Genomic DNA, 11025 nt, shown 5'->3' on the forward strand with positions numbered 1-11025 from the left:
AGCCCGATTTGCTTCTCAAGATGGGCCTACGGGCCTGGATCTAGGGCTGGGCTGGGCCGGCCGGCCGACGGGACGGGTCCTACCTGGCACGCGGAGAAGATACTAGTCTCGGGTCGTTGGGTTTCGGTTCTGGTATCTCCGACCTGCTCCGCCTCCGCCTCCGCCTCCGGCATCGGCACGGTGTCCTAAGGCGACGAGATCGCCGCGAGATCCAGAGCCACCGCCGCATCTGCTAGCGCCTCACTCCCTTCCGGCCCCCCTTCCCGGTGAGCAACTCATCTCGCCCGCCCGTACCTTCCGTCCGATCTGGGGGAGGGTTGCCGTCACGGCCGGCTCGAATCCGACGGAGCTCGCCTCTTCCCCTCGCGCTTCGCGGCGGAGTCGCCGGGGCCTCTCCGCCGGACGCTTCGTAGGGGAGAATTTCGTGCTGGTCTGTTGCATACTTGAAGAATCGCCTTCTTCTTAGGACTAGGAGCGCTTGTTAATGGAGAATTCCCGTCAAATCTAGAGTCTTCCGCTAGATTTTGTGCTGCCGCTTGCTGTGGCGTCTGACTGAGGTTGGTATTCCTTTGTGCCGCAGCTGCAAAGATGGGGAGGATACCGTCTCTGAAGAACTTCAATGCGTTCCCGCACGCCGAAGATCACCTGCTGAAGAAGACTTACTCGGGTGCTATAGGTACATAGACTATGCTGCTTCGTGAACTGTTGTTCTCTGCTAATGGATGCTTGTGTTTTTGGAGATTTATGTTTAATTCGTGTCATCGTTGGTATGTTTGCAGTGACGATTCTTGGGCTGATTGTTATGGTTACACTTTTCGCGCATGAGCTCACGTTTTACCTTACAACCTATACGATGCATCAGGTAAGTTTCGTTCTTGTTGACCTTTTCTTGTAGTATTACTAGCATATGCAGCATGTCTATGCTGTTCTGTTCATTCTTCCCCAACGTTATGGTTATAGTTTGTGTTGGGAATATGCCTGTAAATGATAGAAATTTCTGCTGTTTAAGTTTATTAACTTCGACATAGAAACCAATCTGGCCAAGGAATTTGCATGATGGCAAAAGGATGCCTATGAATCGAACCAATCAACTACAGTTATATAAAATATTTTGCCCTTTTGGTAATCTGTTAGCTGTAAATATTTGCTAGTTGTTATTTTCATATCATGGAAAACTCATTTGAACTTGATAGCTTTATTTGCCTTGTTTTGGCTGCCAGCATTAAGATCATGGACCTGTCTCAAGTTTTTCTTTTCAACGTCTGCAGATGTCTGTAGATCTGAAACGAGGAGAAACTCTACCAATTCATATAAATGTATCATTTCCATCTTTACCATGTGAAGGTCAGTTATTGATTAAATATATCCAGTATCAGTTTTTGCACAAGGTTCCATTTGGACATCCCTTTGCTTAAGGTTCATGCTTTTTGATATTTATTTCACCATCTTCTGTTGTCATGCAGTCTTGAGTGTGGATGCAATCGACATGTCCGGCAAACATGAGGTTGACTTGCATACAAATATCTGGAAGGTACCATCTGATATCAAAAGTTTGTTAATTTCAGTGTATGCAATTCAATATGGTATCGGATGCATATGCATGTATGCTCTACTATGACACTAGCTGCAGTAATAATTAATAATTATCTCTATTGCTTGTGATTGAGAAACATTATGTAAATGCACATTCCTGGTTTCCTACCATCCGTGAAGCAGGCCCATACGCTAGCTTATTTTGGCCAGTTGTTTTCCTAGGTTAGTGTAGGTTGCAGGGAACATGCACTTTAAGCTGTGGTTCATGTCTTCATACTTCCAAATATATTTTGTCAGTAAAGTTGCATTGTAGTTTCTTTAAATGGTGCATTTTTTAACTATTCAGTATATGTCTGTCATGTCTAATTATACTTTGCATCCTCCTTTTCTGTTGTATGCAGCTTCGTTTGGATAAGTATGGCCACATCATTGGTACTGAGTACTTGTCTGATCTAGTTGAAAAGGAGCATGGAACTCATGATCAGGGTATATTCTGTTTCCTCTATAAAAGGAAAACCAAACGTAGCACTAGTACTAAGTTGTCATACAAAAGAGTCTCCTTTTCAATCCATATTATGCATCCTTTTTCCTCACTATATAGAAACCGTGGCTGCATACTAATCGTTATTTTCTGTTATAGTTATTATCCTTTGGAAGTACTACCTCTGTAAAGAAATATAAGACTTTTTAGGTCACTAAAGTATATAATTGAAATGGAAGAATGGATTATCGCTCACCAGTCTTGTTTATGATGAAAAAATGTCAATATAACAACATTGATTAATTTGATGGACGAACATGTTGTGTAGTTAGAAATTTTATTTGTTGCCAAGACATGCTTTAACTAGAAGCCTAGAATATTCGATGCGTGCTGGAATAAACCCACACATGGGAATATTAGTATCTCTGTATAGTTCTGGGCTTTGCCGCTATACTGTACACATGACCATGTACTGGAAAGATCAAAGATGTACCAACGAATAGAGAAATGATTGCTGCAATGATCTTTCTCTCAGGTTAGCATTGGTAGAACTAGGGCATCAGACATAGTTCCAGACAAGGCCAAAATGAGCAGTCAACTGAGTCCTGTATTTAGTAGTTGCAGCTTGTCGGCTTACTTCTTTGTTCATTCATAAAATCACAAAGCTAATTGCTTTCATAGATTATGGAATAAGTACTTCCTGGGTTTTATTTCGTTCTCAATGTGGTATCTGTTGTTCTTTTTTCCTTCTGGAAAATTGGCTTGTTGTAAGATTATATTGGTGTTTAGTTCTTCTGCATGTAATATGCTGATGCATTAAAGTTTAAATCAGACCATGGCCATGAGCATGATGTAGAAAAGAAGCCCGAGCACACCTTCAACGAAGATGCAGATAAAATGATTAAGAGTGTCAAACTTGCAATGGAAAATGGCGAAGGATGCCGAGTAAGTTTTTTCTCCAGCAGTATTAGTCATTTTACTAATGATATTAGTGCTGTGGTCATCAAGTATATTCTGGTGTTTTTAATGAGTTTATGGCTTCAAACTTCACAGGTGTATGGTGCTTTGGACGTGCAGAGGGTTGCTGGCAACTTCCATATATCGGTGCATGGTTTAAATATTTTTGTTGCAAATCAGGTTATTCATCTAAAACTGCAGATACTTTAGTGCTGTTCTTCAAACTGTATAATTTTCTGTTGTGAAGTATTTAAGCTTTTAGGAAACTAGCTAATTCGTAATGTATGAAACTGAGACAATTACTTACATTTTCTTCATAAGGTATCATTTAAAGTTTTTAGTTGAGCATATATCCGAGCTGTGGCTAGGTATAGTCGTATAGGGAATTAGGCATCTAAATCCCTACAGAAATCACTGAAACAGGGCGTTCTCAATCTCATGGTAATTTTGCCAGCTTGGTTCAGTATTTGTAAAATGGACGTCTTAAGGGGTCTTATTGTGTGCTATTTAAAAAGATGATAAGAGAGGAATGTAGGATGAATTGGCCGGAGAATAACCAAAACCGGTTTCAGGCACACCAGAATGGATGTGATTGGAATGACAAAGGAAATATTATTATATATCTGTAGCTAATTATCTGCCTATGGTGGCATGGCATCATATGGTATTTCCCATGGGCCTTTCATTGGCATATTCTGATGATAAGTTGGAATGGATCGATTTTCTTTGAGGTCTGTTTACATTTCTTTATGTAAGTGATTTCTTCTAATGAAACAAATCATTGTTGTTCATTTTGATCTTTAAAATGTTCACACGCGGTCTTTGTTTTCTTCTCTTAAGTCTTGGTGCTGAGAGGGCTCTCCCTGTGCTTTCTGTATATATTCTTGAAACTTTTCATTGCACCGTCCTTCAGTTTCCAGCTGATCATTTCCTATAGATGATTTTTATTCATCTGGTGCATGCAGATTTTTGATGGGTCAAGCCATGTCAATGTTAGCCATGTTATCCATCGACTGTCCTTTGGTCCAGAATACCCTGGAATTCATAATCCACTTGATGATACTTCAAGGATACTGCATGACACAAGTGGGACATTCAAATACTATATCAAGGTTAGTAGCCATTCATTCAGTAGTTTCCCCATTGTTGTTAATAATGTTCAGACAGCCGCTTGTAGTTGCAACATTTAGGGGAAATAATAAATAAGGCCCCTGCCGAAGAGAATATCCATGAAATAAAATTGTACAAATATCCTTTATACGCGAAGTCATAAGCATTCGTGACAACCTATATGAAGTTGGTTGACTGGATCTGATTTGTACACCAGATCAACGAAACATCATCTGCACCCCAGATGGAAATCTAACACTTGATATTCTCTGCAATCAGTTGCTTTTCGTGGGAGACAATGTTGCCATCTGTTATTCAAATTTGATTGATATGCAGGTTGTTCCAACCGAGTACAGATACCTCTCAAAGGGAGTGTTGCCAACAAATCAGTTTTCCGTAACAGAGTATTTTGTTCCCATTCGCCCAACTGATAGGTCCTGGCCAGGTAACCCCTCCCCATCTTGCTCTCGAAGTATGGAATGCTCATCTGGTTTTAGGTCTAATCTGTTTTCCTTTTGCAGCCGTTTACTTCCTGTATGATCTCTCACCAATCACAGTCACCATCAGAGAAGAAAGACGGAACTTCCTACATTTCATAACTCGCCTTTGTGCAGTTCTTGGGGGTACATTTGCAATGACAGGTTTGCATCCAGCACTACAAGATTTTGCTTTTTATCTTATGCTGGTGTTAGGATTGGCTTCAGTAATACTTCTGTCGTATGATTTTCCGAATTGCACACACGACGATCTGCATCTTACATGAACAAGCAGTAATTTATTTTCTACGGTTTAACGTTCTTCTAATTGACATCGACTTTTCTGCCTTCGTGGTACAGGAATGCTTGACCGGTGGATGTACAGGATCATCGAGTCTATCTCAAGCTCAAAACCTAGAAGTGGAATGCGGTAACCGGGCATCCCATGCCGAGCGAAGGAGGCTACTACGCCTGTGGCCAGTCAAGTCAGTCGTCGACGATGTTGTTGTCTCAACCAAGTGATCAAAGCACGGTCACCCCCCTGCGGGCTTTCATGTTTTGTCCAGTCCATGCATCTATAACTTAAAAGATATGGTTTTAGTCTTATGATTAATCATGTTAGATTGGTACTAGTGGCAAGTATACAGTTTTGTTATCAATGATGCAACTGGAGGGTACAACAATGTCGTGTGGCCGAGGAACATGCTATGTGATACTTTTAGTTTGTATACCATGGAAAAAAAGCATATCCTCAGTATGACAGTATGACAAATAGCATTAAGTCAACTTTGAAAGGGAATTAAAAGCGTAAACGTTCGAGCTGTATTGCTGTGTGACTGGATAATCTGTTAGCATTGGTCTCGTAATGTTTTTATTGCTTGGGTCACTCACATCCCCCTCTGTTACTTGGGGTGCGCTTGGTGGTTGGTCTAGGATAGGTTTTATTTTTCATTGTGTAAGAGCATCTACAATCGGACCTCTCAAACCCTCCTCATACGGCAAGGCGGGCCGCCCGGTCATGATTTGTTGACTTGGACGGGCCTCTCAAACGGCCCTCAAACACCCGGGTTGACCGACACCCTCATATCCAGCCCAAATATGGGGACACCTGGGCATGCCCGCCACGTTGGACCTGACAGCCTGAACTCACTCTAAATTGCAGCAAATCCACCAAACCCTTCCTCCTCCCACCGCACCCAAGGAAAAGGGCGGAGAAGAAGCTGGAAATTGAGAGGGAGAAGATCGAGTCGGAGAAGCAACAAGCAGCGATCAAAGAGCAATGCTACACAGATGACGATTGACGGACGATTTCAGCACGACACTCCATATCGCACCATCCATTCAAAACGCTAATGTACACGAAGTCGTTGGATTAGGCATCGGCCCAGGATCGTGCAAGCACATGTCGCCCGTGAAGTAGTTTCGGCGATCAAAATGGGAGCTTGAGAAGGCCAAGACATTTGGTCACATAGAGCTTGAGAAGGAGAGGTTGCAACTCGCACGGGACGCGGAAGATGGGAAGATCATGTTGGCGGACGAGACTGTCTTGGATGAGCATGCGAAGAAGTGGCTTGCGAACAAGAAGAAGGAGATCAACGACCGGAGGGACTACGAGGCGGCTGCGGCTCGGATGCAGTTGGAGTAGGCAGCCCGGATGCAGGCGGAGCAGGACGAGCAGGACACATTCTGCATGGAGCAGGACGCATTCCGCTCTGAGCAGGCGCCCAGCCAGTGATCCGAGGCCATCCGTCACACTTGGAAATTGAATTCATTTTGTCATGTCCGGTTTGTTGAACTATGATTTGCTTTGCTTTGTTCCGAACTTTGGTATTCGAACAGTTTGTATCGTATGATCGACGTACATGGATTGCATGGATTTGAGGATCAGAATTTACGGTATATGGACATGCGGCTCAACACTTGAAGGGTGCTTGGTCAATGTCCACGGACGCGTCCGGGCGCGTCCGCAGACGTTAAAGGGGCTGAATTTGTCAAGTCCGACTGTAGATGCTCTAACACCCTGGCCTAAATCCGCTTGATGCCCAACCCATCCGAGCGAATACCACATGGTACACCATGTCTTCATTTGCTCAAAGTCCAACCCATCTGTGGGGTGGGCCCACGTGTACATAGTATCTGTGTTAAACTTTCGTTTTCGCTTCATGTAGAAGGGTCGACTGGGGATCCTACTCCCTCTAATTTGGTTTATAAGTTTGACACACGATTGTAGGTCTTCAATTTGAGTAAAAAACATGTTTTATTTTATAGAAAATACTTAGATTCATTGTCAAATGAAATTTTTAGCAATAGATATTTTTGGGCTTATTATACTTGTTTTATTAGTCAAATAGGAGACCTAAAACCCGTTGCCTGACCTATAAACCCAACCGAAGGGACTATGTTTCGATCTCAAGGGCATATATACACTGGTAAAACTCACTTCCTCTGACGTGGGACCAAACCCATCGCACAACTCCACTTGAGCCAGGTGGGCTTCTGCACACCCCCACCTTGATGGTTAGCGACTCAACAGATTAAATAATAAAGGGATAATTAATTTGGTGCCCTTAGTTGTGTCCCCCTCGGCAGGTTTGCCGCTAGTTTCCGAAAACCATCGTTCTTGCCCGAACCAGTTTGGCAATCTTATGCTTTTGCCCTTCCGTCACGGTTCCGTCCAGTCAGCGCCGTTTGACCACTACCGCCGCTAGTTCATGGACAAGGCTTGCCCCCGGTCGACCTAACCAACTCATTCCCACTCTCACTCTTCGTTCCCCATTCTCACTCTCTTTCCCCCATCAGAAACCCTAGTCACCATTGGCGGCTCACCAGCAGATCCACAAACCATTCCTCGCACCACATCCATTTCCAGGCGATGGGGGAGGATGGAGAAACCCTAGGTGGCGGCCGCCACAAGAAGGGCACCACATCGGCACGGGAGGGCGACACATCGCAAAGCAAGGGACGTGGCTGCGCGCACGGCCAGACGGTGTCCCCATCACCACTGGATGGCGGAAATGGCGGCGGTGGCATCGTCCACGGTGGCAAGAGCACCGCATCGGCCCGGGGGAGCGTTGAAGGCGGATGTGGTGGCAGTCATGGCGGCGAGGGCACCACATCTGCACGTCAGATCCCGGCGGGGTAAGTTTCAGTCTCAGATCTGCTCATGCTTAGTATCGTAGGATGGATTCAGAGAAGTTTTAGGCTAGCTTTGGTTCAATTGCTCATGGGAGATGGTATGCTCATTATTGTAGGATGGATCCAGAGGTTGCATTCTTTCTGTCTGTTAGAATGGAGACGACAGTTATAATTTATGCTGGTACGAAAGGAAAGGAAAGCGGATTCACATTTCCATTAGTTGTGGATAGCAGCAGTAGGTTATTTAATGACTTTAGGGCTGCTATTTGTGCCAAGTATCCATGGGGATTGTTTGATGCTGTTGAAATGAGATATTGGGATAGTTTAAAGGAGTGTTGGAACCCTCTACAGTGTGATGATGAGTTAGGTGTGATGTTTGCAAGTAATGCAGAGACAAGGTCATGCAATCTGGAAATAACAGTAATTCAGAGAAAGAGAGGACAAAGGTGTGAAAAAACTGCTGGAGGGACAAGGGGTAGAAGAAGGGTAGGCCATGTGCATCCAGGACAGCTGCTGCAGTACTCCTAGTGCTCCTGGAACTAGTGCAGCAAGTACAAGTACCACTCCAACTGCTCAATGTGGCACTAATAGACCAGAGGATCAACCTGATCCAGTTGTGGAGGAGGCACTGCCTAATGCACCTATTTTATCTGATGAGGAGGATGAGAAACTTTATCCAGGTTATGTCCAGCACAACAATGATGAACATACAACACATGAAGAGTACATTCCTGCAGAGTTTTCAGATATTGCTGATGATGAGAGGCAAGAGGATAATGACATGGGAGCTTTTGAGGATGCAGATGAGGACAGACCTCTAATGATGTATGATAGAGATAATCCATCTATTGAGGAAGGTGTGGTCTTTCCTAATGCAGTTGATTGCAAGAATGCAGTTGGAACATTCTCAATCAAGTCTGAAACTGAGTACATTACACTTAAGAGTGACCCATCTAGGTTTACTGTAAAATGTGCCTATGAGAGGTGTAAGTGGAGGTTGCATGCATCTTTGATGAGAAGGAGCACTCTGTTTCAGGTACTAGCTATTGTTTTAGTAATGTTTTTTTAATAAAATGTGACCTTTTGTTTTACTAATGTTGTTCTGACTGACCATTTGTTTTTATTTTCAGATCAAAGTGAACCCCCACCCTCACACATGTCCTAGTGTGAACAGAACTCAGAGATTGAGAGCTTCAAAAAGAAGGTGGATTGCAGATGCTTCTATGGCTTGGATCAGAAAAAATCCAGGGATTGGCACAAAGGAAATTCAGGGTAGGTTGTTACAGAAGTATGGTCTTGAGTTGCCTTACAGCAGATGCTACTATGGTAAGGAAATGGCACTTGACAAGATATATGGTGAGTACAGTGACAGTTATCAGTTACTTTTTGCTTTCAAAGTAGAAGTAGAGAGGGCATCACCAGGCAGTGTTGTTGACATTGACCATCACACAGTGGAGTACAAGTTAAAAGGAAAGAAATTCTACGAAGAGTGTTTTAGAAGGGTTTTTGTCTGTTTCAAAGCTTGTCAGAAGGGGTTTCTAGAGGGGTGCAGGACATACTTGGCTGTAGATGCAACTGCATTGCATGGTAGGTTTAGGGGCCAACTTGTAGCAGCATGTGCTCTAGATGCTCATAGCTGGTTATTTCCTGTAGCATATGGTGTTCTTGAGGTGGAGTCAACTGAGAGCTGGACCTGGTTTTTCAAAAACCTGAAGGAAGCAATAGGACACCCTGAAGGTTTAGTCATACATACTGATGCTTGCAAAGGACTGGAGAGTGATGTTGATGATGTTTACCCAGGAGTGGAGAACAGAGAGTGCATGAGGCATCTTGCCCAAAATTTCAGCAAGAAATTCAAAGGGAAATTTTATGATGACAATCTATGGCCTTGCTCACTAACTTACAGCATCAAGAAGCACAACTTTCATCTGAACCAGCTGAAGAGCAGACCAAAAGTAAAGGAATATCTTGAGCAGCACCACACAAAAATCTGGGATAGAGCAGGTTTCACTGAGTTGAGCAAAGTTGACTATGTTAACAACAATCTTGCTGAATCATTCAACTCCAGAATCAAGAAATACAAGGGCCTACACCTAGTGGACCTACTGGACAAGATTAGGCAATACATTTTGGAGAAGTTTGACTTAAGAAAAATAATTTGCATTGACCATTTCATTGGCCACTACATCTTACCAGCAGTAATGAAGACATTAATGGAGAAAACTAAAGGTTTGGAGATGACCATTGTTAGGAGAAGCCCAACAGAAGCTGAGGTAACTGCAACAGATAGAGAGAAGAGAGAATGGAGGTACCCAGTGAACCTGGGAAAATGGACTTGCAGTTGCAGACAGTGGCAGGTCACTGGTAAGCCATGCATCCATGCCCTTTTCTTTATCACTGCTCTAAGAGGTGATGCTAGTGCAATTGACAAGTATGTCCATAAGTACTACTCTGTTGAGATGTTCAAAGAAAACCTACCAGCTTTGGAAGGCAAGCAACAGTGGGACATTGTAGATCCTGGATTCAAATTATGTGCTCCTGTTCAGAAGCAAGCACCAGGCAGCCCAAGAAAGCAGAGGATTAGAGCTAGTAGTGAAGGAAAGGGCCTTGGGCCTAGGAAGAAGAAGTGCAAGAGGTGTGGAAGATATGGACACCAAGCCAAGGGTTGCACACAATCTGTAGATCCAGCATTTGGAGAAGAAGAGCATTGGGGTGCTGAAAATGCAGATGATCATCCTACAGCTAATGAGCCAGCAGAAGCAAAAGTGCAAGATGAGGATGAGTATGAGCCAATACCTGATGTTGTCCAGCAGCAAATGCCACCACTAAAGGAACCATCGCATGAAGCATCTACACAAGCAAGTGTAGTAAGGTATGTCCAATTCCCAAATCCATTTATCTTAATGCATACCTTACAAATTGTGACATGTTTGCAATTGTTTTAGCCCTAGGAAAAACTATAAAAGAGTAGCAGATAGAGGAGCTTCTCCCAATTGTGTGAAAGAGAAGAGAGCTGGAGGGGTGCAACCAGCAAGTACATTCTGCTCAGCTACTGGAAGCAGTGTTGACAGTAAGGTTATTTCTCCTGCAAAGAAAGCACCAGTAGCATCTGAAGCTCCACCCACTGCCCCTAACTCAGCTAATAACACTAGAAGCAAGGCAAGGGAAGCTCCAAACCCAGCCAAGAACACCAGGAGCAAAAAATTAAAGTTCTAGATGTTTAAGTATTGTGCTCTATTTGTTTTGATGCTGTTATAAACCAGATGTTGATCTGTGTGCACTTGACTATGTGAACTTCTGAGTGCTTTATGCACTTGGTGTTTCTATGCTTAA

At 43.5% G+C, this 11025-nt stretch overlaps 1 protein-coding gene across 2 annotated transcripts; it reads left to right on the forward strand.

Annotated features, from left to right (window-relative positions):
- Positions 1-107: 107 nt before the first annotated feature.
- LOC123123094 (endoplasmic reticulum-Golgi intermediate compartment protein 3) lies at positions 108-5382 on the forward strand. Of its 2 annotated transcripts, none has more exons than XM_044543536.1 (12): positions 108-266; positions 581-676; positions 780-862; positions 1269-1344; positions 1464-1531; positions 1935-2019; positions 2847-2959; positions 3068-3151; positions 3937-4083; positions 4418-4526; positions 4603-4722; positions 4918-5382. In XM_044543536.1, the coding sequence occupies exons 2-12, from the start codon at positions 589-591 to the stop codon at positions 4989-4991; spliced, it is 1047 nt and encodes a 348-aa protein (XP_044399471.1). In that variant the 5' UTR covers positions 108-266; positions 581-588; the 3' UTR covers positions 4992-5382. The 2 variants fall into 2 exon arrangements, with proteins under 2 accessions (XP_044399471.1, XP_044399472.1); XM_044543537.1 differs by having other exon boundaries at positions 142-430.
- The last annotated feature ends 5643 nt before the right edge of the window (positions 5383-11025 follow it).

The sequence above is a fragment of the Triticum aestivum genome, chromosome 5D, assembly GCF_018294505.1.
Source record: "Triticum aestivum cultivar Chinese Spring chromosome 5D, IWGSC CS RefSeq v2.1, whole genome shotgun sequence".
Taxonomy (NCBI): domain Eukaryota; kingdom Viridiplantae; phylum Streptophyta; class Magnoliopsida; order Poales; family Poaceae; genus Triticum; species Triticum aestivum.

Excerpts from the sequence above, each read along its gene's own strand:
- LOC123123094 (XM_044543536.1), top strand. The coding sequence starts at position 589 with ATGGGGAGGATACCGTCTCTGAAGAACTTCAATGCGTTCCCGCACGCC. Across the intron at positions 1,345-1,463 it reads TCCATCTTTACCATGTGAAG|TCTTGAGTGTGGATGCAATC; the intron begins GTCAGTTATTGA and ends GTTGTCATGCAG. Across the intron at positions 4,723-4,917 it reads GGGTACATTTGCAATGACAG|GAATGCTTGACCGGTGGATG; the intron begins GTTTGCATCCAG and ends TTCGTGGTACAG.